Source organism: Salmo salar, chromosome 22, assembly GCF_965601325.2.
Source record: "Salmo salar chromosome 22, fSalSal1, whole genome shotgun sequence".
NCBI lineage: Eukaryota > Metazoa > Chordata > Actinopteri > Salmoniformes > Salmonidae > Salmo > Salmo salar.
Genome location: NC_138312.1, coordinates 51,739,291 through 51,765,000, shown reverse-complemented (window position 1 = coordinate 51,765,000; position 25,710 = coordinate 51,739,291). Strand labels below are relative to the sequence as shown.

The following is a 25,710-nucleotide window of genomic DNA, read 5'->3' as shown; positions in this document are numbered from 1 at the left end:
CACAGATATAGAGGTAATGTTACAGCCCCCCCTGGACTCAGATATAGAGGTAATGTTACAGCCCCCTGGACTCAGATATAGAGGTAATGTTACAGCCCCCCTGGACTCAGATATAGAGGTACTGTTACACTCCATGGAAGTCACACACAAAACATTAAGGCCAAAGTTTGTTGAAAATTGGACAGATGGACTAAAGTACAGTAATACTTTCACGACTGTACTGAGATCATCAGTACATTTATCGTTCATGCTATCAGTTTTACAAACACATTTTTCCCTGTTAGTTTTCTACTGATTAATCAGGCTGTGTATTTAACTCTCACTGTCATTTTCTTCCCAGTGTAGATATGATGTTAATATTTAGCAAATTGTCTATTGTATTATTTTCCAGCGTGTGTTTGTGTGGGACCTAGACGAGACCATCATCATTTTCCACTCTTTGCTCACAGGGAGCTTCTCCACCCGATTTGGCAAGGTACAAAACAGTCAACATACATTCATTTGACATGGTGAATATTCACTCCGTAGCACTTTTTACATGAAATAATTATTGAAATAATCCTTGATGAGATGAACTATGCACTATCAGTTCGAGGTGAATCCTAACTTCCAGTAAAATGTTGTCTTAGTCACACATTGATGTCAATGGGACCAAGTGGAAATTTTACTCACGTGGAAGTTAGGATTCATTTGTTGAAACGTAACTCTTTTAGTAGTGTTTTGGTCCTTTGCTCTCTCCTTGACTTTTCACACGCTTGGTGTTTTCCTTCTCTACCCTCTTGTCTCTTTATATAACCCAGTGGACTTGTTTGGCCAATCCACGTCCCACTGTTTGATTGACAGCTGATTCACTTTTACATAATAGACAGGCAGCTGATGATGGGAACAATAGTCATGTTTCTTTTTTTTGGCCGTGACTGTGTTTTGAATTCTCACTGTCCCTCTGTGGTTTGCCGTGATGTAAACAAGGAGCCAGGGAGTGATTAGTGAGAGGAAAAGAGAGTAGTGAGAGGAGGAGAGAGAATTGAGAGGAGGAGAGAGTAGTGAGAGGAGGAGAGAGGTGGAGAGAGTAGTGAAAGGAGGAGAGAATAGTGAGAGGAGAAGAGAGGAGGAGAGAGTAGTGAGAGGAGAAGAAAGGAGAAGAGAGAGAGGAGAGAGTATTGAGAGGAGAACGAGAGTAGTGAGAGGAGAAGGAGAGTAGTGAGAGGCGGAGAGATTAGTGAGAGGCAGAGAGATTAGTGAGAAGAGAAGAGAAGAGAGAGAGGAGAGAATAGTGAGAGGAGGAGAGAGTAGTGAGAGGAGAAGGAGAGTAGTGAGAGGCGGAGAGATTAGTGAGAAGAGAAGAGAGAGAGGAGAGAATAGTGAGAGGAGGAGAGAGTAGTGAGAGGAGGAGAGAGTAGTGAGATGAGGAGATAGTAGTGAGATGAGGAGAGAGAGAGGAGAAGAGAGAGGAGGAGAGTAGTGAGAGGAGGAGAGAGGTGGAGAGAGTAGTGAAAGGAGGAGAGAATAGTGAGAGGAGAAGAGAGGAGGAGAGGAGGAAAGAGTAGTGAGAGGAGAAGAAAGAAGGAGATAGTAGTGAGAGGAGGAGAAAGGAGAAGAGAGAGAGGAGAGAGTATTGAGAGGAGAAGAGAGTAGTGAGAGGAGAAGGAGAGTAGTGAGAGGCGGAGAGAATAGTGAGAGGTGGAGAGAGTAGTGAGAAGAGAAGAGAGAGAGAGGAGAGAGTAGTGAGAGGAGGAGAGAGTAGTGAGAGGAGGAGAGAGTAGAGAGAGAGAGGAGGAGAGTAGTGAGAGGAGGAAAGAGTAGTGAGATGAGAAGAGAGAGAGGAGAGAGTAATGAGAGGAGGAGAAGAGGAGAAGAGAGAGAGAGGAGAAGAGAGAGGAGGAGAGGAGAAGAGATTGGTGAGAGGAGGAGAGAGAGGAGAAGAGAGAGAGAGGAGAGAGTAGTGAGAGGAGAGGAGAGAGAGAGTAAAAGAGAGAGGAGAGAGTAGTGAGAGGAGAGAGAGAGGAGAAGCGAGAGGAGGAGAGGAGGAGAGAGAGGAGAGAGTAGTGAGAGGAGAAGAAAGGAGGAGAGGAGAAGAGAGTAGTGAGAGAGAAGAGAAAGGAGGAGAGAGGAGAGAGTAGTGAGAGGAGGAGAGAGTAGTGAGAATTTTTTGATTGAGGAGAGAGAGAGGAGAAGAGAGAGGAAGAGAGTAGTGAGAGGAGAAGAGAGAGGAGGAGAGTAGTGAGAGGAGAACGAGAGTAGTGAGAGGAGAAGGAGAGTAGTGAGAGGCGGAGAGAATAGTGAGAAGAGAAGAGAGAGAGGAGAGAATAGTGAGAGGAGGAGAGAGTAGTGAGAGGAGAGAGTAGTGAGATGAGGAGGAGAGTAGTGAGAGGCAGAGAGATTAGTGAGAAGAGAAGAGAGAGAGGAGAGAATAGTGAGAGGAGGAGAGAGTAGTGAGAGGAGGAGAGAGTAGTGAGAGGAGAGAGTAGTGAGATGAGGAGAGAGAGAGGAGAAGAGAGAGGAGGAGAGTATTGAGAGGAGGAAAGAGTAGTGAGATGAGAAGAGAGAGAGGAGAGAGTAATGAGAGGAGAAGAGAGAGAGAGGAGAAGAGAGAGAGAGTAGTGAGAGGAGAGGAGAGAGAGGAGAGAGTAGTGAGAGGAGAAGAAAGGAGGAGAGGAGAAGAGAGTAGTGAGAGAGAAGAGAAAGGAGGAGAGAGGAGAGAGTAGTGAGAGGAGGAGAGAGTAGTGAGAATGTTTTGATTGAGGAGAGAGAGAGGAGAAGAGAGAGGAAGAGAGTAGTGAGAGGAGGAAAGAGTAGTGAGATGAGGAGAAGAGAGAGGAGGAGAGTAGTGAGAGGAGAAGAGAGAGGAGGAGAGTAGTGAGAGGAGGAAAGAGTAGTGAGATGAGAAGAGAGAGGAGGAGAGTAGTGAGAGGAGAAGAAAGGAGGAGAGAGGAGAGAGTATTGAGAGGAGGAGAGAGTAGTGAGAATTTTTTGATTGAGGAGAGAGAGAGGAGAAGAGAGAGGAGGAGAGTAGTGAGAGGAGGAAAGAGTAGTGAGATGAGGAGAAGAGAGAGGAGGAGAGTAGTGAGAGGAGGAAAGAGTAGTGAGATGAGAAGAGAGAGAGGAGAGAGTAGTGAGAGGAGAAGAGAGAGGAGGAGAGGAGAAGAGATTAGTGAGAGGAGGAGAGAGAGAAGAGAGGAGAAGAAAGGAGGAGAGAGAAGAGAAAGGAGGAGAGAGAGGAGAGAGTAGTGAGAGGAAAGAGAGGAGAGAGTAGTGAGAGGAGGAGAGAGAGGAGAAGAGAGAGGAGGAGAGAGTAGTGAGAGGAGGAGAGAGTAGTGAGAGGAGGAAAGAGAGGAGAGAGTAGTGAGAGGAGGAGAGAGGAGAGGAGAAGAGAAGAGAGAGGAGGAGAGAGTAGTGAGAGGATGAGAGAGTAGTGAGAGGAGGAGAGAGTAGTGAGAGGAGGAGAGAGTAGTGAGAGGAGGAGAGAGTATTAGACCTAAGCGCTTCACCATTTTTGCACGACCTTGTTTCTTTTTCTTTGTATCGTCGGGGGGGAAGGAGAGGGTGGAAGGTTTGACGTTTGACTGATGTGCCAAATTCCTGATTCCACCCAGCAGCTTCCCAGCTGAAACAGCGAACTTCAATTCGACATGCTCTGACATCAAAACTCAGACATGTAAGATAGGGAAAGAAAGTTGTTGGGGAGGAAGGGGGCAGAGGGGGAAAATGTCTCGCATCTCATTTATCATACGTCGGCAACAGCGCCTGCGCCATACTCTTTCTCTCTCTGTCTTAGTGTATGAATTTCCTCTCTGTCTAAGCGTATGAATTTCCTCTCTGTCTTAGCGTATGAATTTCCTCTCTGTCTTAGCGTATGAATTTCCTCTCTGTCTTAGCGTATGAATTTCCTCTCTGTCTTAGCGTATGAATTTCCTCTCTGTCTTAGCGTATGAATTTCCTCTCTGTCTTAGCGTATGAATTTCCTCTGTCTTAGCGTATGCATTTCCTCTCTGTCTTAGCGTATGAATTTCCTCTCTCTCTTAGCGTATGCATTTCCTCTCTGTCTTAGCGTATGAATTTCCTCTCTGTCTTAGCGTATGAATTCCCTCTCTGTCTTAGCGTATGAATTTCCTCTGTCTTAGCGTATGAATTTCCTCTCTGCAAAAAGACAAAAGTTCCCAAACGGGGGGTGGGATTGGATGTTTTTCTCCTTTCTGATGTGTTCTTGTTCTCTGTGAATTCCTGCCTGTGATTAGCAGGAAGAGTAAGCTGGAGCTCTTTTATTTTTCATTGCTACCTCCCTCCGCATTCAAGAAGTATTCAAGAAGCCTTATGCTTAGCAAAGAGTGTGGTTACGGATAATTACTCCATTTGAACGAAAAACCTCCTCCGTCTCCTTCACCTTCCCTCATTCTCCTCCCATCCCTCTCTTTCTGCCCCCTCGCCTCCTTATTCACAATTGGAGGTGGGAAGAAGGCTGTCATCTTTCCAAACCCTAATCTGACACTCACCTTTGGCTGACGCCTCAGTCCTCCATTTCTGACACAGTGCCAGTACAGCACACAGCAAGCTGCCCTGCCGGTGCCCAGGCACTCCCCACAACAACACTGCACCGGAATGTTTTCTTGCAAACTGTAGCTTCTCTGTTTCTTCTGCGGAAGATATATAATCATTTAGTAAAGCGCCTCTTCTTCATTCCTGAATTCTTAAATAACTGTGTGTCTGTGTATGTGTGACAGGGAGAGAGAGAGAGAGAGAGAGAGAGAGAGAGAGAGAGAGGTGTAAGGGTGCAGTTTAGTGGAAAGAATGATTGACAGAAATGTAATCAGAGTTCCTGCTCAGGAGATAGAACCTGTCCTGTCAATCAGAGAGAAGGACTGCCAGTGTCTTTAGAAGGTTGTTTGGACATAGGGAGAAAATAATGACTGCTAGATAGGCAGACTAAACACTGGCATAATTACATACCAAAGCTCTTATGGCACCTCTGTTAGCTCTATTGATCTGAACGTCTATTCCCTCGGTGTGGATATAGTCAGGTTTGTTTGAAGCTTGGTTGTGTCCTGTTGATTTGATGGTGTATTGTGCAGAATATCAACAGCTCATTATGTTGAAGCCTTAACTAATATCTCTGTTTCGCTGACAACATTCATATATATTCATACAATATACACTGAGTATACAAAACATCAGGAACAACTTCCCATGACGTAGGACTGACCAGGTGAATCCAGCAACTCAATAATATGAAGGTGTTCCTAATGTTTTGTATACTCAGTGTATATACCACTATGCAAACCATCCTACCTGTGTTAAGCCTAAGAACACAGATATGTATTTTTTTCCTGAGATGAACAATGACCTGGAAGTACAAGAGTTCTCTTAAACACGTGTAAACAAGTGGTCCATGAAGCAGGAAACCTAACTTCCACTTAAGTCAAATGTTCACCTACAGTAGTTATGCACTGATGTCAATGGGAGACAAAGGGCTCTATTCAATCAAATCAAATCAAGTTTATTTGTCACGCGCGCCGGATACAACAGGTGTAGCCCTTATAGGGAAATGCTTACTTACAGGCCCTAACCAACAGTGCAATTTTTAAGTAAAAAGTAGGTATTTGGTGAACAATATATAAGTAAAGAAATAAAAACAACAGTAAAAAGACAGTGAAAAATAACAGTAGCGAGGCTATATTCAGTAGCGAGGCTATATACAGGGGGTACTGGTACAGAGTCAATGTTCGGGGGCACCGGTTAGTCGGGCTAATTGAGGTAATATGTACATGTAGGTATAGTTAAAGTGACTATGTATAGATGATAAACAGAGAGTAGCAGCAGCATAAAAGAGGGGGTTGGCGGGTAGGGGGACACACACACAATGCAAATAGTCCGGGTAGCCGGCAATGTTCCCGCGTTAGCAGAGACTGCATTCACGGTAAACGCTGTAGATGTCATCTAATAGGAAATGACTTTAACATTTCAGTAGTACAGATTGAATAGAGCCCTGAGTGAAAACGAAGTGTGGAAGTAGAGTTACGACAGTACATCCTGGTACATACAGCTGTATTAACCTTGTAATGCAATGTCTATGTGTCTCCTGTCAGGACTCATCCAAGGCAGTGTCGCTGGGCCTGTGGATGGAAGAGATGATCTTTAACCTGGCCGACTCACGACTATTCTTCAACGACCTGGAGGTGAGATTTATTTACCTAATGAATGACATCCATCATCCATACTCTCGCTTATTAGCCATCATCCATCATACATATTATTGCTTATTAGATCCATCCCCCATACCTCCATCCCTCATCCCTCCATCCCCATCCCTCGATCTCTCCATCCCCTATCCTTCATCCCCCATCCTTCATCCCCTATCCCCCATCCCTCCATCCCCATCCCGCATCCCCCATCCCTCCATACCTCCATCTCTCCATCCCCTATCCCTCCATCTCTCCATCCCTCATCCCCATCCCTCATCCTCCATGCCTCATTCCCATCCCTCCATCCTCCCACCTCTATCCCCCATCCCTCATCCTCCATCCCCATCCCCCAATCTCTCCATCCACCATCCCTCCATCCCTCATCCCCATCCCTCCATCTCTCCATCCCCCATTCCTCATGCTCCATTCCCCATCTCTCCATCCCCCATTCCTCATGCTCCATTCCCCCATCCCTCCATCTCTCCATCCCCCATCCTCATCCCCCCATCCCCCCATACTCCCACAAACTCAAGGCTGCCGTTAGAGCTCAGTTTTTCCTGGTCAGGTCATATGGTCTGGAAAAGATGCCTGGCCCTAACTATAAGCAGTATGATATGTTTTATACAGACAATGATAGACAGCTTTGTTCTAGAGGGAGTTTCTTATATTTCAAGTATATGTCAAGGTTCAGTGACATCTCTCATGACAATATTGCATCATATTCAAAGAATATTCCCTTTCACATTATTAGGGATATTCTGTCATATACTCAGTCCTTAATTTGAGCCAGATCCTGCCAGACCAGGATCCAGTGGGGGACTGTTTTGATCCGGAACCCATTTACCAGGTTCCGGTACCTCTCGTGGTGTGAACAATTATTTTTACTGTTTGCAATGTGAAAATTATAATAAAATCTGAGTTAATTCAAGTTTCCTCCTCTGTAATTCTTTTACACTCTAAAAAACATAATGTTATGTGAAAACATGCCTGATATTGTAAGAATTGATTGGTGTTGGGCCGGCCTGGGTTTATGGTTTGTGCTACATTGTAGCCGATATAGACGCGCGGAAGGTAGCCTGACAAGGTAAAAATGTGTCGTTCTTCCCCTGAACAAGGCATGTAACCCACTGTTCCCTGGTTGGCTGTCATTGTAAATAAGAATTTGTTCTTAACTGACTTGCCTGGTTAATTATAAAATAGACCAACGTGTAGACATTGCCGTGGTGAGAGAAGCACGCCTGTATCTCTACTAGAACGAGACTCACATTTTATGATCTCTCTCTCTGCTCTGATAAACATGACGTGAGCCTGCGACTCTCATCTCTCCAGCGTTGCACTTCATCATTTATTTCCTTCTAGAATCAGAGCTGTGGGAAGGGTGCTGGAAGTGCCACAGCACCCTGATAAAGTTCTAGAATTACTGCTGTCTTTGAGGAAAGAAATGAAGTTATTCAGAAGACTACACCAGGAGTAGGTCTAGAGGCCACAGAAGATCCATAGCTTCTGTGGAGTGTGTAGAGCCCAATCACAACGCATGCCTACAAATAGGCCTATGTTATCAACTACCAAATAGGCCTATGTTATCAACTACCAAATAGGCCTATGTTATCAACTACCAAATAGGCCTATGTTATCAACTACCAAATAGTCCTATGTTATCAACTACCAAATAGGCCTATGTTATCAACTACCAAATAGGCCTATGTTATCAACTACTAAATAGTCCTATGTTATCAACTACCAAATAGTCCTATGTTATCAACTACCAAATAGTCCTATGTTATCAACTACCAAATAGGCCTATGTTATCAACTACCAAATAGGCCTATGTTATCAACTACCAAATAGGCCTATGTTATCAACTACCAAATAGGCCTATGTTATCAACTACCAAATAGGCCTATGTTATCAACTACCAAATAGGCCTATGTTATCAACTACCAAATAGGCCTATGTTATCAACTACCAAATAGTCCTATGTTATCAACTACCAAATAGGCCTATGTTATCAACTACCAAATAGGCCTATGTTATCAACTACCAAATAGGCCTATGTTATCAACTACCAAATAGGCCTATGTTATCAACTACCAAATAGGCCTATGTTATCAACTACCAAATAGGCCTATTGAGCGAGCAGCATTGTTTGACAAAGTAAAAGAAGACAGAGATAGGCGTTTGGCACGAGATCATCGTCCATCTCTGGTGAGTGAGCTGCACATCATTGGGTGAGTCAGTGAAACTGGACAGCATTTTTAGGACTATCCTCCTCATATTGTACAATATGTGTCTCTGCACACCTAGGCTACTGATGGATTTAACACAAGTTTGTTTTTATTGATCTCAGATTCTCAGTTTGTCAAATTTGTGAGATATTTGTGAGATATTAAAAAAGATTCTGCTAAAGACAGCAGTCATCTAAAATGATGTGCAATTGCATGAAATGTGTTTATTAAAGGACACATTTTTCCAGGACTGTAGGCTTCAAAAAGTTTTCCTCATGTGTGCACCTTCTGCAAGTGCCTCTACTCTACTGCTCTATGCCAGCACGCAACAGTGAGGTAAATGCATGCAAGGCTTTATTGTAAAGTTTATTCTTAAAAATGATATATACATTCCTGTACCTCAAAGGCCCCCAGGTCACCCCCCTCTCAGCTCACCTCCCTATTTACAAATTAACCACTGGATATATATTGTATATTCCAGTTGAAAGCCTAACTGGTAAAGTGAATTTGGGATAGGGTTAAACTTATGTATTTTTACCAGCATGAACGACATGTAAGCTTTTCTCTGTGCATTCCACTGCCTTGTTCTGACAAAGACGAGGATTCAATTGGGCTTGTGGGGAGAAGGAACACTGTGAGTTGTTAATTGTAGGTGTGTGTCTGTCTCTGAAAGGAACATTTGTTGTGGGGAGAAGAAGCACCTGAGGGGAGGAAGGCTGACAAAGCCGTTCTCAAACCCCTCTTTTAAAGTTCCTTCTTTTTGCCCGCCTCTGTAGTTCCTCATGCATACAGTTGGCCTATAGCGGTGGCCATCTTTGTTAGTCGTGGGCTGTGAATGATTTATGGAGGAATCTTCCTACAGGTTTGGAAGCTGCTAATAGAGAGATAATAGATGCCACAGGCTGAGTAAGCTGTAGGCAATGAAGAGATAAGAGCTAGGGAAGGCTCTACCGCAGTTACACTGCTTCTTGATGAAACAGAAGAAAATAGTCGTTCATTTAACTAGCTCCTGTGAGAAGTCAGAAACATGTAATATTTCTAATTTTGCACAGATAGCTCTATGTCTATATTCATCATCGAAACCCATCCCTACATAGCCAGATATGTACTTCTCCATCCACGCCAAACGCCAATTCATGTCTTTAAATCAATTTAGCTTGGGAGGTGTTGAGATGTACTGGGGTCTAGAGCTGCCTCATAAAACCCTAGCTTAGCCTGTTGTGGGTCGTGTTAACGATTCCCTCTGTGTCTGGGGGAGCTGGGTCGCAGCATTGGAGGAGCGTTACAGCAGTAATGGGGAAGGAGTGAGGCTGAGATGTAAGAGCGTGATGAGGTAGCGTCTTCCTGTGTCTCAGGCCGGTTGAAAGGCGATAGCACGGCCTGTCAGTCCGGTGTAGCCGTGTGGGAGAAGAGGTAGGAGTCAGTAGTTACTGAAGTAGGAGTCAGGGAATTAAAGAAGGGAAGAGATGAGAATAGCAGATCTGAAGTGGAGATTCAAAGGGATTTGGTGGAGAGGTGGGAGGATAGTGCGTGTATTGTAGTGGAGCACCATGGGAAAGTCGTTTTTAAGAATTGTCTGAGGAAGAAACTTAGCTGTTTTTCCACAGTAGTTTGTACCTCGTAACGACTTGTAGCACCTTCCACACACCAACAATCCAGAAATCCATTTACATCCAGTATATGTACTACCATATACCGTATTAATATTGTATACTACAGTATATTTAACATTACAAAAATCCTGTATTTAATGGACATAGATCTGAAGGTTCTTTGGCAGTTGGTAAAAGAGGTTTATATGGTGTAAATCTTAGTGGGGTTTATTAGTGGAGTATAGTGGTGTCAGGTGGAGTTGGTACGCTGCCATACTGGCGCCTGAATGTCTCAGCAGCTTATTTCCACCTCCCTGTTGTCTTTTGTTTTCTTCTTTTTTTGTTCTATCGCTCCCTGAGGCTCCCTTAAGAAGAAACCTGCCCATGCACAGCTTTGAAACGGATCTCCTTCTCTAACATATCCACTATCTTTCCCTCTCCTTTCCCAGGAATGTGACCAAGTTCATATTGATGACGTGGCGTCAGACGACAATGGGCAGGACCTGAGGTACTGTACAGCTTTTCATCTTGAATTTAACTCGCCCCACACTTAAACCAGCACTGAGTGGGTTTACAAAAGGACCAGCGGGGGTATATTGATAATATGCCCTGCTCTCTTTTTCGAAAACAAGTCTCTCTCTCTCTCTCTCTCTCTCTCTCTCTCTCTCTCTCTCTCTCTCTCTGTCACTCACTCACACTCTCTCTCTCTCTCTCTCTCTCTCTCCCCCCTCTCTCTCTCCCCCTCTCTCTCTCTCTCTCTCCCTCTGGCAATACAATATATCAGCGTTAACAATATCATCATTCTTCAACGTCTAATCAAAATAACACTCTGTCATTGTCTCTGTCTCCCTCGTTCCAGAAATGTTACTAAATAAATTGATGAAGAATTTTAGGATAGGTTTCAAAGGAATATTTGATAAAGTGCAAGATGTTCCTCATGCCTAATAATATGTGCATTCCTTCCCCCATTTTTGAGTGCTTTCAGGCATGTTACTCTTTTCAATATGTATTAACCCAGCTGGATGTGCATACTACACGTTCTCCCACAAATATATAACAAACTTCTAATATTGATCTGTTGTGTATTGTGTAAAATTCTAATTCAATCTTGTTTTATCCTTGCATGGTCTCACCCTCACTCTCTTTATTATAGGATTTTAGATGTAAAAAATAATATGTCTGTTCCCGTCCAGGTTCCCACTGGAAAAAGGTTTTGCATAATGCATTCCTCTATTATTCTTTACACTAGCTACTTCAGTAATTATATTATACTACTCCATAAATCTACAGGCACTGGTCAAGTCCCTCTGAGACAGCCACCAAATATCAACCAGAGTTGTACATTGATCTGACCATAGCCCAGGGCCATGCTTCTCTTTAATGCTCTCTTTTTGTTGTTTTCTTGCAGCACGTATAACTTTGGCACGGACGGGTTCCAGAGCCCTACGGGGGCCGGTACTCTGTGCCTGGGCTCAGGTGTCCACGGTGGGGCTGACTGGATGAGGAAACTGGCCTTTCGCTACAGGAGGGTGAAGGAGATCTACAACACCTTTAAGAACAACGTGGGAGGTGGGTTCTGTTTGGGTGTGTGCGTGTAGGTGTGATCTTCTCTGGTGGTCAGCTGATATATAAATTACAATGTAAGTTAAATTTGTCCATGCTGTATAACCATGATCATAATGAATAATTGGTGTGTGATTGTGATTGTGTCAGGTTTGCTGGGCAGTCCCAAGCGGGAGGAGTGGCTGCAGCTGCGGAGGGAGATGGAGGTTCTAACAGATCTGTGGCTGACCCAGGCTCTCAAGGCCTTGGCCCTCATAAACTCCAGGTAAGGGCACCCGCCTTCTCAACTGCCCTAGATACTCCATTGTTTTAAGGTGGAGATATGATTATTCAGTTGTAGTCATGCACAATGCTCTTGGGTGGTCATCAATCAACAAGATAATTGGAAAAAACATGCTTATTTTATTTCACAATGTACACCGTTTAAAACGGCCAAACTCCATTCACAACAGTATTCAGTTGGTAAGAGACAAACATTCAGTCAATACTAGGAATAGATTGTCCACCATCTATGTGTTATATGGCAGAAAAGAGAAATAGGCAAAATAACATTTCGATTCAGAGCAATAAAGAAATTAAATATTTTCTCTGAGCAAACCAGAAACCTTTCAATATATAACTTCAAACAATTCTTTAGAACCACTTAAATATAATGAATGTGAAGGTTGTGCAAGACTGTGGTAGATGAAGAAACCAATCAATCTGTTCAGACTGTCAAGAGTATTTATCTGGTCAATATGGCAGTGTATTATGACTGTTTGTAACAGTGTGTTATATGTGAAAATGTGATTGCATTATAAATTGTATTTTAATGTTTAAGGACTCTTGGAAGATTATTCCAAATGAGGACTAAAATAGATCCTAATCACATCAAATGTCTGTAAATCTGTAAATAGCCCATCCAACCAACTACCTACCTCATCCCCATATTTGTTTTGGTTTTTCTGCTCTTTTGCACACCAGTATTTCTACTTGCTCATCCTCATCTGCACATATATCACTCCAGTGTAAATTGCTAAATTGTAATTACTTCGCCACTATTGGTCTATTTATTGCCTTACCTCCATACTTCATTTACACACACTGTATACAGATTTTTCTATTGTGTTATTGACTGTACGTTTGTTTATCCCATGTGTAACTCTGTGTTGTTTTTGTAGCACTGCTTTGCTTTATCTTGGCCAGGTCACAGTTGTAAATGAGAACTTGTTCTCAACTGTCCTACCTGGTTAAATAAAGGTGAAAGAAATGTAAAAAATCTATATACGATTGAGCTAAATTCAGAAAATAGTAAACAATGTAAACAGTAGGTTCACTCAGAATAATATAGTTGGGTACAAATGATAAATGCATGGTACTCCAAATGTATTAAAGGGATACTGTGATATTCTGTTTTTCTACTTGCTCAGAGTCAGATTGTCACGTGTGTTCCCTCTCCGACCTCAAGGTCACCAGGCTGCTCGTTATGGTGCACACCTGTCACCATCGTTATGCACACACCTGCGCATCGTCAGACTCACCTGGACTCCATCACTTCCCTGATTACCTACCCTATATATGTCACTCCCTTTGGTTCCTTCCCCAGGCGTCATTGTTTCTGAGTCATGGCTGTGTGCTGTTTGAGGTTCTTGTTTTGGATTATGTTCCGTTTTATTTTATTAAAACACTCACTCCCTGAACTTGCTTCCCGACTCTCAGCGCACATCGTTACACAGATGAACTTATGGATACCATTTTCTTCTCTCTGCGTGCAGTTTGAAGGAAGTTGGAGTTAGTTTCCCGGGCCGTTGCTAACTAGCGTTAGTGCAATGACTGGACATTTACAAGTACGCTAGCATGACATATTGATATCATGTGTTGACATTTCTCTGTTTTCAGACCAAACTGTGTGAATGTGCTGGTGACTACCACCCAGCTGATCCCAGCCCTGTCCAAGGTCCTGCTCTACGGACTGGGCTCAGCCTTCCCTATAGAGAATATCTACAGTGCCACCAAGACAGGTGAGGCAGCGTGCCGCACTCGATATGGCATAGATTATCAGTTGTTAGAGTTAAAAAGAGACAGTTGGGTTGGGTTGATTTAGAGTTGGGTTGATTGTTTTCACATCGTCGTTGAAAAAATGTTTATGTTGTGTATAACAATTTGTATACAAGCATGTTTACTACCTGCCAGCTGGCATTGTGCAATCTGTTTACTTTCTTGACATTTTTACCAAAAGTGTTATTTTAATTTGTTTACACTTACGTTTAGCACTTGATATGAATTTCAGGTTTATTTTGAATTGTACACATTTGCAGCTAAAAGCTGAGTTGCAGCATAAGTAGTCCTACCAATGTAAAAAAAAAATGTAATCATGGTTTTTAAAGTTCCTAGTGTTTGAGATGAAGTATACAACATTTGTTAGTTTCACAAAGTCTTAATTAACACTTCATTTTGTAACAATCTGAACACACTTATTTGTTACTTTTAATAATTTTAACACTTACCTATTCTCCAGGGAAGGAGAGTTGCTTTGAGCGTGTGGCTCAGAGGTTTGGTCGGCGAGCAGTGTACGTGGTAATAGGGGATGGAGTGGAGGAGGAGTCTGTAGCCAAGAAGGTGAGACTCACGTGTAACCAGGAAAAGGGGTGGGTGGGTGCACAATATATTTCCCTCTGCCTTATTTTTCATGCTAGTGCAAAGACGTCAGATCAAATCTAATATCCCCCCACACATATTATTTCAAATGTTTGCTTATCATTTGAAAAACCAAGATAATGTTTCTATCCTAAAGCATGGAATTGTGTTTGGTATTAGTTTGACCAGTGACTGGGGTTTCTATCCTTTCCTACACGCCATAAGATTGTATTAGCTCGCTGAGCTTGGGTAACTTGAGCGTGGCTCACTGAACAAATGTATGAATTCACTACTGTAAGTCGCTCTGGATAAGAGCGTCTGCTAAATGACTAAAATGTAAAATGTAAATGTAACAATGTTAGCTAGCTAGTTTAGCCAGTGTTCATCATTTTCAACATGTCCATTTGTGTCTTGCAGAAGAACATGCCCTTCTGGAGAGTGTCGTGTCGGCCTGACCTGGAGGCTCTGAGTCATGCACTGGAGCTGGACTACCTCTAGTGGGCACTATCCCATCATGCCCTTAGCCACTTCCTGCCTGGTGATGCCACTTCCTGTCCAATGGACCAATTGTGGTTGAGGGCGGTGTCGATTCACCACAATACAAAAGCCAAGAATAAGGGACCAATCTTTGTATCTTGCAGGGAATCGCAATTGTTACTGGAAATATTATATGTGCTTTCATCCTTTTACACAGAGACTTTTACATATGAAAGGTATCCCACTTTTCAACTTTAGAGCGTTGCACTGAAAATAACAATCTAGGTGATCTAAGTGCATTTTTCCTTACATGGAGGATGAATAGTTTTGTTTTGTTGTGTGCTCACTTTTCTTATTAGGAATGGGATAGATAAGAGGACATTGTTAAAGGGCAATTAGGCCACTCTTCAACCTCATTTCCATTATCTCCAGCACCATACCAGAGTCTAGATATGCAAAGGTGAAATGCTCATGAACAGGGATGTAAACAAATTTGTGCACAAAATTTGAGAGAGAGAACCTTTTGTGAGCATCGAACATTTCTGTGATTTTTTTATTTCAGCTCATGAAACATGGGAACAACACTTTACATGTTGCGTTTATATTTTTATTCAGTATAAAATAAGGGTTATGAATGAGGATTGGACATTACCAGCAAGTTATTAGAGATAGCTAGATCCTACCTTGACTCAATTGTTTCACATGGCTTTTCTGGATGATGACATTTTAATCTAATATACCAATAATGAAAAGTCAATTATCTTATCCATTCCGTGCCCTTTTATGAAAATAAAATATAAATTGGTAAGAGCAGCTAGGCCAAGATGTTCAGACAGACAAAGACCAACAGCATTACTAAAACTAACATCTTGATTAATGGATATGGAAACTAAGCAACCCTTTGACAAAGGAAAAATCAACTATCCATACCTTGTGACACGTCTCTTTCAGCATATACATTTGTCTTGGAGAGGACTTAGTCTAGCGATTGAATCTTTTTATTAAGGAACACATTTTGTGCTTCATAAGTTGCTGGGTGTACATTTGTTGTCATCTTTCTCCATGAACGTTTATGTATAACCTGTATGTAAGGGAAATGCTATGATAGTCTTTCGACTTGCATGTGCCTATTACACTGTCAGCTTAGCTATGATCTGTATATAAGGTTTTATTGTTTCGACGGACAATTATAATAGATTAATAAAGATAAATTAATTACATTCTGAGAAAAGTGTATCTTAATTAAGATTGAACTGCTCACTGACGACACATTTGAACTGTATTCCTGAATGTTCAGGTAATAGGTCTTTGGACGGTCTACTTATGAACATTATTCTATTATTATATATATATTTTTTTTATTAAATATTAAAACATACAATCTACTTGCAGTGAAGCCGCTCAACATTGACATTACATTCAGTCATCTAACAGACTCCCATCCAGAGCGACCCACAGAAGCAACCAGGGTCAATGCCCTGCTCAAGGGCATGTCGACAGATCTCCCACAAGGTCAAAAACGGGGATCCGAACCAGCGACCTACAGTATAAGCCACCGGCCCATGCTCCCAACAGCCGGGCCACCAGCCCTCCAAGATCCCCCCCACAGTACCCCGAAACCTGCCCCTCAACCAGAAACAGGCTACCTGAGGGTAATACCAGAACAAATGGTCTATTGATTCTGTATCCTCACAACAAAATCTGCAGAGCTGCGATTATTGTATGCCCCAAATATGCAACATTGTTTTGGTGGCAAGAATTCTATATGACAATTTTAGCTGAAAAGCACCAAGTCTTGAATCTTGTGTCCTTTTATATATCAACTCATATCAAATCAAATTGTATTTGTCACATGCGCCGAATACAACAGTGAAATGCTTACTTACAAGCCCTTAACCAACAATGCAGTTTTAAGAAAATACAAAAAAAATGTAAGTAAAAAAACGTAAGAGATAAGAAAAACAAATAATTAAAGAGCAGCAGTAAATAACAATAGCAGGGCTATATACAGGGGGTGCCGGTACAGAGTCAGTGTGTCAATGTGGGGGGGGACTGGTGTCGAGGTAATTTGAGATAATTATGTACATGCAGGTAGGGTTGTTAAAGTGGCTATGCATAGATAATAAAAGAGAGTAGTAACAGTGAGGGGGGTGTGGGGTCAATGCAAATAATCTGGGTAGCCATTTGATTAGATGTTCAGGAGTCTTATGGGTTGAGGGTAGAAGCTGTTTAGAAGCCTCTTGGACCTAGACTTGGCACTCCGGTACCGCTTGCTGTGCGATAGCAGAGAGAACAGTCTATGACTAGGGTGGCTAGAGACTTTGACAATTTTTAGGGCCTTCCTCTGACACCGCCTGGTATTGAGGTCCTGGCTGGCAGGAAGCTTGGCCCCGGTGACGTACTGGGCCGTACGCAACACCCTCTGTAGTGCTTTGTGGTTGGAGGCCGAGCAGTTGCCATACCAGGCAGTGATGCAACCCGTCAGGATGCTCTCGATGGTGCAGCTGTAAACATTTTGTGGATCTGAGGACCCATGCCAAATCTTTTCAGTCTCCTGAGGGAGAATAGGTTTTGTCGTGCCCTCTTCACAACTGTCTTGGTGTGTTTGGACCATGATAGTTTGTTGGTGATGTGGACGCCAAGGAACTTGAAGCTCTCAACCTGCTCCCATACAGCCCCATCGATGAGAATGGGGGCATGCTCGGTCTTCTTTTTCCTGTAGTCCACAATCATCTCCTTTGTCTGATCACGTTGAGGGAGAGGTTGTTGTCCTTGCACCACATGGTCCCTATAGGCTGTTGTGTCATCAGCAAACTTAATGATGGTGTTGGAGTTGTGCCTGGCCGTGCAGTCATGAGTGAACAGGGATTCAATCTTAGTCCTGTATTGACGCTTTGCCTGTTTGATGGTTCGTCAGAGGGCATAGTGGGATTTCTTATAAGCTTCCGGGTTAGAGTCCCACTCCTTGAAAGCGGCAGCTCTACCCTTTAGCTCAATGCAGATGTTGCCTGTAATCCGTGGCTTCTGGTTGGGCTATGTACCTACAATCACTGTTGGGACGACGTCCTCGATGCACTTATTGATAAAGCCAGTGACTGATGTGGTGTATTCCTCAATGTCATCGGAAGAATTCTGGAACATATTCCAGTCTGTGCTAGCAAAAGAGTCCTGTAGTTTAGCATCCGCTTCATCTGACCACTTTTTTTATAGACCGAGTCACTGGTGCTTCCTGCTTTAATTTTTGCTTGTAAGCAGGAATCAGGAGGATAGAGTTATGGTCAGATTTGCCAAATGGAGGGTGAGGGAGAGCTTTGTACGCATCTCTGTGTGTGGAGTAGAGGTGGTCTAGAATTTTTTTTTTACCCCTGATTGCACATTTAACATGTTGATAGAAATTCAGTAAAACTGATTGAAGTTTCCCTGCATTAAAGTCACCGGCCACTAGGAACGCCGCCTCTGGATGAGTGTTTTCCTGTTTGCGTATGGCAGAATACAGCTCATTTAGTGCGGTTTTAGTTCCAACCTCACTCTGGGGTGGTATATAGACAGCCACGAAAAAAACAGATGAAAACTCTCTGGGTAAATAGTGAGGTCTGCAGCTTATCATAAAATACTCCACCTCAAGTGAGCAAAACTTTGAGATACACCCTGTACCATGGAATTGGTACATCAAAAATCTCTTCTCAATTATTTTGCAATATGTGTGGCACAGCTGTCCTCAAATGAAACTGGTATACTTTCCTAATTATGCGATTTTTATTCCTCTGCCAGTTTTGATCCTTTAAATTGGGCAGACAGACCAGTTCCCTACCTTCTCCCACTGCCACCTGCCTCCTCCATTTTTAGGTTAATGCTGTAATCAATTGGCTGTAATCTTGGATTGACCAGACCTTCCCATACAATTCTGATAACTCCATGAAAGACATAACCTCTACCATTCCAATTTACAATATAATTTAAAAACAAAATACAGGTATTTTATCAACCAGCACATTTGAGTTCAGCCATAATATTTGTTGTAATTGTTACCAGCTCTGCAATTCTTGTTTGAAAAAGAGAGATACTTTGAAAAGGGTTTCATTTTCAATTAATAGAAAATGAGACATGACAATCTATACACAGGCGAAAAAGGCCATTTTTAAACAATGGATGAGCTTATCTAGATCTTCAATGTGACGTTGCAGGGATCTAGCTTGCAGACTTAATATAAAACTTGAGTCATCAGCATACATGGACACCTTCGTTTTTACGTCTTCTATTTCTAATCCTCTAATGTTGTTATTTGATCTGATTTTAATAGCTAGCATTTTGATGGCCATAACAAATAGATATGGTGACAGTGGACACCCCTTGTTTAAAACCTCTTGACAATGCAAAACTCTCTGAGAAGTAGCCGCTATTTACTATTTTACACCTGGGGTTGCTATACATTACCAATTTTCTAAGAGACTCACCAAAAATAAATACAATTTATAATTAAAATCCAGTCTTACATTTTCAAATGCCTTTTCAAAATCCACTATAAATACCAGGCCTGGCTTCTGTTCTATTATTTTTAGGAGTTGTCGTTTAATATCTCCAATGTATCATCCATGTAAAAAACCTGTCTGATCAGGATAAACAATACCTGGTAAAACCTTTTTAAGTCTGAGTGCTTTGTATTTCGCTAGTATTTTTGCATCACAACATTGAAGTGTAAGTGGCCTCCAGTGTCACGTTTTAGGGAAGACCAAGATGCAGACAGTGTCAAAGTACTAAAAGTTTATTAGTAGAACAGGGGCAGGAAAAACGACAGGTCAAGGGCAGGCAGAGGTCGGTAATCCAGATCAGAGACAAAAGGTACAGAACGGCAGGCAGTGTCAGGGTCAGGGCAGGCAGAGGTCTATAATCCAGGGCGGTGTGACAAGGTACAGAATGACAAGCAGGCTCAGGGTCAGGGCAGAATGGTCAAAACTGGGAAACAGGAACTATAGAAAAAGACAGGAGCATGGGGAAAACCGCTGGTAGGCTTGACGGACAAAACTAACTGCAACAGACAAACAGACGACACAGGTATAAGTACACTGGGGATAATGGGGAAGATGAGCGATACCCGGAGGGGGGTGGAGACAAGCACAAAGACAGGTGAAACATATCAGGGTGTGAAATTCCAGTTTTTTAGATAGACTGGACCTTTATATTTTCCATCTGGGTCTTGTTTTAATAATAGTGAAATCAGACCTTCCTGCTGAGTACATGACAGACTACTATTTCTATAGGAGTAGTTAAAACAAGCTAATAATGGATCAAATCAAATCAAATCAAATTTATTTTTATATAGCCCTTCGTACATCAGCTGATATTCTCAAAGTGCTGTACAGAAACCCAGCCTAAAACCACAAACAGCAAGCAAAGCATGTGAAAGAAGCACGGTGGCTAGGAAAAACTCCCTAGGAAAAACTCCCTAGAAAGGCCAAAAACCTAGGAAGAAACCTAGAGAGGAACCAGGCTATGAGGGGTGGCCAGTCCTCTTCTGGCTGTGCAGGGTGGATATTATAACAGAACATGGTCAAAATGTTAAAATGTTAAAATGTTCATAAATGACCAGCATGGTCAAATAATAATAATCATAGTAGTTGTCGAGGGTGCAACAAGCACGTCCGGTGAACAGGTCAGGGTTCCATAGCCGCAGGCAGAACAGTTGAAACTGGAGCAGCAGCACGGCCAGGTGGACTGGGGACAGCAAGGAGTCATCATACCAGGTAGTCCTGAGGCATGGTCCTAGGGCTCAGGTCCTCCGAGAGAAAGACAGAAAGAGAGAAAGAGAGAATTAGAGAGAGCATATTTAAATACACACAGGACACCGGATAAGACAAGAGAAATACTCCAGATGTAACAGACTGACCCTAGCCCCCCGACACATAAACTACTGCAGCATAAATACTGGAGGCTGAGACAGGAGGGATCAGAAGACACTGTGGCCCCATCCGATGATACCCCCGGACAGGGCCAAACAGGCAGGATATAACCCCACCCACTTTGCCAAAGCACAGCCCCCACACCACTAGAGGGATGTCTCCAACCACCAACTTACCGTCCTAAGACAAGGCCGAGTATAGCCCACAACGATCTCCGCCATGGCACAACCCAAGGGGGGGGGGCGCCAACCCAGACAGGAAGACCACGTCAGTGACTCAACCCACTCAAGTGACGCACCCCTCCCATGGACGGCATGGAAGAACACCAGTAGGCCAGTGACTCAGCCTCTGTAAAAGGGTTAGAGGCAGAGAATCCCAGTGGAAAGAGGGGAACCGGCAAGGCAGAGACAGCAAGGGCGGTTCGTTGCTCCAGCCTTTCCGTTCACCTTCACACTCCTGGGCCAGACTATACTTAATCATAGGACCTACTGAAGAGATAAGTCTTCAGTAAAGACTTAAAGGTTGAGACTGAGTCTGCGTCTCTCACATTGGTAGGCAGACCATTCCATAAAAATGGAGCTCTATAGGAGAAAGCCCTACCTCCAGCCGTTTGCTTAGAAATTCTAGGGACAATTAGGAGGCCTGCGTCTTGTGACCGTAGCGTACGTGTAGGTATGTACGGCAGGACCAAATCGGAAAGATAGGTAGGAGCAAGCCCATGTAATGCTTTGTAGGTTAGCAGTAAAACCTTGAAATCAGCCCTTGCCTTAACAGGAAGCCAGTGTAGGGAGGCTAACACTGGAGTAATATGATCAAATTTTTTGGTTCTAGTCAGGATTCTAGCAGCCGTATTTAGCACTAACTGAAGTTTATTTAGTGCTTTATCCGGGTAGCCGGAAAGTAGAGCATTGCAGTAGTCCAGCCTAGAAGTAACAAAAGCATGGATTAATTTTTCTGCGTCATTTTTGGACAGAAAATTTCTGATTTTTGCAATGTTACGTAGATGGAAAAAAGCTGTCCTTGAAACAGTCTTGATATGTTCTTCAAAAGAGAGATCAGGGTCCAGAGTAACGCCGAGGTCCTTCACAGTTTTATTTGAGACGACTGTACAACCATCCAGATTAATTGTCAGATTCAACAGAAGATCTCTTTGTTTCTTGGGACCTAGAACAAGCATCTCTGTTTTGTCCGAGTTTAAAAGTAGAAAGTTTGCAGCCATCCACTTCTTTATGTCTGAAACACAGGCTTCTAGCGAGGGCAATTTTGGGGCTTCACCATGTTTCATTGAAATGTACAGCTGTGTGTCGTCCGCATAGCAGTGAAATTTAACATTATGTTTTCGAATGACATCCCCAAGAGGTAAAATATATAGTGAAAACAATAGTGGTCCTAAAACGGAACCTTGAGGAACACCGAAATTTACAATTGATTTGTCAGAGGACAAACCATTCACAGAGACAAACTGATATCTTTCCGACAGATAAGATCTAAACCAGGCCAGAACTTGTCCATGTAGACCAATTTGGGTTTCCAATCTCTCCAAAAGAATGTGGTGATCGATGGTATCAAAAGCGGCACTAAGATCTAGGAGCACGAGGACAGATGCAGAGCCTCGGTCTGACGTCATTAAAAGGTCATTTACCACCTTCACAAGTGCAGTCTCAGTGCTATGATGGGGTCTAAAACCAGACTGAAGCGTTTCGTATACATTGTTTGTCTTCAGGAAGGCAGTCAGTTGCTGTGCAACAGCTTTTTCTAAAATTTTGGAGAGGAATGGAAGATTCGATATAGGCCGATAGTTTTTTATAATTTCTGGATCAAGATTCGGCTTTTTCAAGAGAGGCTTTATTACTGCCACTTTTAGTGAGCTTGGTACACATCCGGTGGATAGAGAGCCGTTTATTATGTTCAACATAGGAGGGCCAAGCACAGGCAGCAGCTCTTTCAGTAGTTTAGTTGGAATAGGGTCCAGTATGCAGCTTGAGGGTTTGGAGGCCATGATTATTTTCATCATTGCGTCAAGAGATATAGTACTAAAACACTTTAGTATCTCCCTTGATCCTAGGTCCTGGCAGAGTTGTGCAGACTCAGGACAATGGAGCTTTGGAGGAATACCCAGATTTAAAGAGGAGTCTGTAATTTGCTTTCTAATGATCATGATCTTTTCCTCAAAGAAGTTCATAAATTTATTACTGCTGAAGTGAAAGCCATCCTCCATTTGCGAAGGCTGCTTTTTAGTTAGCTTTGCGACAGTATCAAAAAGAAATTTCGGATTGTTCTTATTTTCCTCAATTAAGTTGGAAAAATAGGATGATCGAGCAGCAGTAAGGGCTCTTCGATACTGCACGGTACTGTCTTTCCAAGCTAGTCGGAAGACTTCCAGTTTGGTGTGGCGCCATTTCCGTTCCAATTTTCTGGAAGCTTGCTTCAGAGCTCGTGTATTTTCTGTATACCAGGGAGCTAGTTTCTTATGACAGATGTTTTTAGTTTTTAGGGGTGCAACTGCATCTAGGGTATTGCGCAAGGTTAAATTGAGTTCCTCGGTTAGGTGGTTAACTGATTTTTGTCCTCTGACGTCCTTGGGTAGGCAGAGGCAGTCTGGAAGGGCATCAAGGAATCTTTGGGTTGTCTGAGAATTTATAGCACGACTTTTAATGCTCCTTGGTTGGGGTCTGAGCAGATTATTTGTTGCAATTGCAAACGTAATAAAATGGTGGTCCGATAGTCCAGGATTATGAGGAAAAACATTTAGATCCACAACATTTATTCCATGGGACAAAACTAGGTCCAGAGTATGACTGTGGCAGTGAGTAGGTCCAGAGACATGTTGGACAAAACCCACTGAGTCGATGATGGCTCCGAAAGCCTTTTGGAGTGGGTCTGTGGACTTTTCCATGTGAATGTTAAAGTCAGCAAAAATTAGAATATTATCTGCTATGACTACAAGATCCGATAGGAATTCAGGGAACTCAGTGAGGAACACTGCATATGGCCCAGGAGGCCTGTAAACAGTAGCTATAAAAAGTGAGTGAGTAGGCTGCATAGATTTCATGACTAGAAGCTCAAAAGACGAAAACGTCATTGTTGTTTTTTTTTTGTAAATTGAAATTTGCTATCGTAAATGTTAGCAACACCTCCGCCTTTGCCGGATGCACGGGGGGTATGGTCACTAATGTAACCTGGGGGTGAGGCCTCATTTAACACAGTAAATTCATCAGGCTTAAGTCATGTTTCAGTCAGGCCAATCACATCAAGATTATTATCAGTGATTAGTTCATTGACTATAACTGCCTTGGAAGTGAGGGATCTAACATTAAGTAACCCAATTTTGAGATGTGAGGTATCACAATCTCTTTCAATAATGGCAGGAATGGAGGAGGTCTTTATACTAGTGAGATTGCTAAAGCGAACACCGCCATTTTTAATTTTGCCCAACCTAGATCGAGGCACAGACACGGTCTCAATGGGGAAAGCTGAGCTGACTACGCTGACTGTGCTAGTGGCAGACTCCACTAAGCTGGCAGGCTGGCTAACAGCCTGCTGCCTGGCCTGCACCCTATTTCATTGTGGAGCTAGAGGAGTTAGAGCCCTGTCTATGTTCGGAGATAAGATGAGAGCACCCCTCCAGCTAGGATGGAGTCCGTCACTCCTCAACAGGCCAGGCTTGGTCCTGTTTGTGGGTGAGTCCCAGAAAGAGGGCCAATTATCTACAAATTCTATCTTTTGGGAGGGGCAGAAAACAGTTTTCAACCAGCGATTGAGTTGTGAGACTCTGCTGTAGAGCTCATCACTCCCCCTAACTGGGAGGGGGCCAGAGACAATTAATCGATGCCGACACATCTTTCTAGCTGATTTACACGCTGAAGCTATGTTGCGCTTGGTGACCTCTGACTGTTTCATCCTAACATCGTTGGTGCCGACGTGGATAACAATATCTCTATACTCTCTACACTCGCCAGTTTTAGCTTTAGCCAGCACCGTCTTTAGATTAGCCTTAACGTCGGTAGCCCTGCCCCCTGGTAAACAGTGTATGATCGCTGGATGATTCGTTTTATGTCTAATACTGCGGGTAATGGAGTCGCCAATGACTAGGGTTTTCAATTTGTCCGAGCTAATGGTGGGAGCCGTCGGCGTCTCAGACCCCACAACGGGAGGAGTAGAGACCAGAGAAGTCTCGGCCTCCGACTCGCTTAATGGGGAGAACCGGTTGAACGTTTCTGTCGGCTGAATAAGCGACACCGGTTGAGCATTCCTACAGCGTTTCCCTCCAGAAGCCATGAGAAAGATGTCCGGCTGCGGGGACCGTGCGAGGGGGTTTATACTAACGTTACTATCTGTACTTACTGGTGGCACAGACGCTGTTTCATCCTTTCCTACACTGAAATTACCCTTGCCTAACGATCGCGTCTGAAGCTGGGCTTGCAGCACAGCTATCCTTGCCGTAAGGCGATCGTTCTCCTGTATATTATAAGTACAACGACTGCAATTAGAAGGCATCATGTTAATGTTACTTAGCTTCGGCTGTTTGAAGTCCTGACGAACCATGTCCAGATAAAACCTCCGGGGTGAAAAAGTTGAATGAAAAAAGTTGAGTGAGGGAAAAAGTAAAAATATACGGTAATGAAAAAGTAAAAAACCGTCAGGTATCAAAGTAATGGATCTTTTAGTATATCAAAAAAGTATTGATATACATCTACTAGCATGCCATAAAGCCCTGGGTTTTTTCCAGACTGAAAGGATTTAATAGCCTCAAAAAGTTCCTCTGTAATTTGGCCTTCGCACTGATCTTTCTGTACATTTGTTAATTTTATATTTTTGTATTATTTGGAAAGAATTTCTTACTGTAATCGTCATTCAGAGGGTGAAATAAAAAAAATCTGCTTAAAATATTTAGCTTCCGCTTTTAAAATATAATTCAGAGAATCATAGATGACTCCGTCTTTAGGAACGAGTTTCTGCTAATTATCTTTGGTAGCGTTCCTGTGTTGGAGATTCAGGAAGAATTTGGTGCATTTTTCTCCATATTCCATCCAGTTTGCTTTATTTTTGTAATAGACTACATTATATTGTTCTTGAATAAGATCCTCCAGTTCTTTTTGTTTTTCCTCTAACTTATTTTGTATCTGTGTAGTATCATTTAAATTGCTATCTACCTGTGCTATTG

At 42.8% G+C, this 25,710-nt stretch overlaps 1 protein-coding gene across 4 annotated transcripts in view; it reads left to right on the top strand.

Annotated features, from left to right (window-relative positions):
* Positions 1 to 15,869, top strand: part of LOC106583664 (protein phosphatase EYA2) — a 54,455-nt gene extending 38,586 nt beyond the window's left edge. For all 4 annotated transcript variants that reach the window (XM_045705385.2, XM_082967681.1, XM_082967680.1 and 1 more), the window contains 8 exons: positions 392 to 475; positions 6,081 to 6,170; positions 10,443 to 10,501; positions 11,402 to 11,562; positions 11,707 to 11,821; positions 13,435 to 13,556; positions 14,054 to 14,154; positions 14,590 to 15,869. In XM_045705385.2, the coding sequence (XP_045561341.2) occupies positions 392 to 475; positions 6,081 to 6,170; positions 10,443 to 10,501; positions 11,402 to 11,562; positions 11,707 to 11,821; positions 13,435 to 13,556; positions 14,054 to 14,154; positions 14,590 to 14,670 (813 nt within the window). In that variant the 3' untranslated portion in view covers positions 14,671 to 15,869. The remainder of the gene's footprint in view (positions 1 to 391; positions 476 to 6,080; positions 6,171 to 10,442; positions 10,502 to 11,401; positions 11,563 to 11,706; positions 11,822 to 13,434; positions 13,557 to 14,053; positions 14,155 to 14,589) is intronic.
* The last annotated feature ends 9,841 nt before the right edge of the window (positions 15,870 to 25,710 follow it).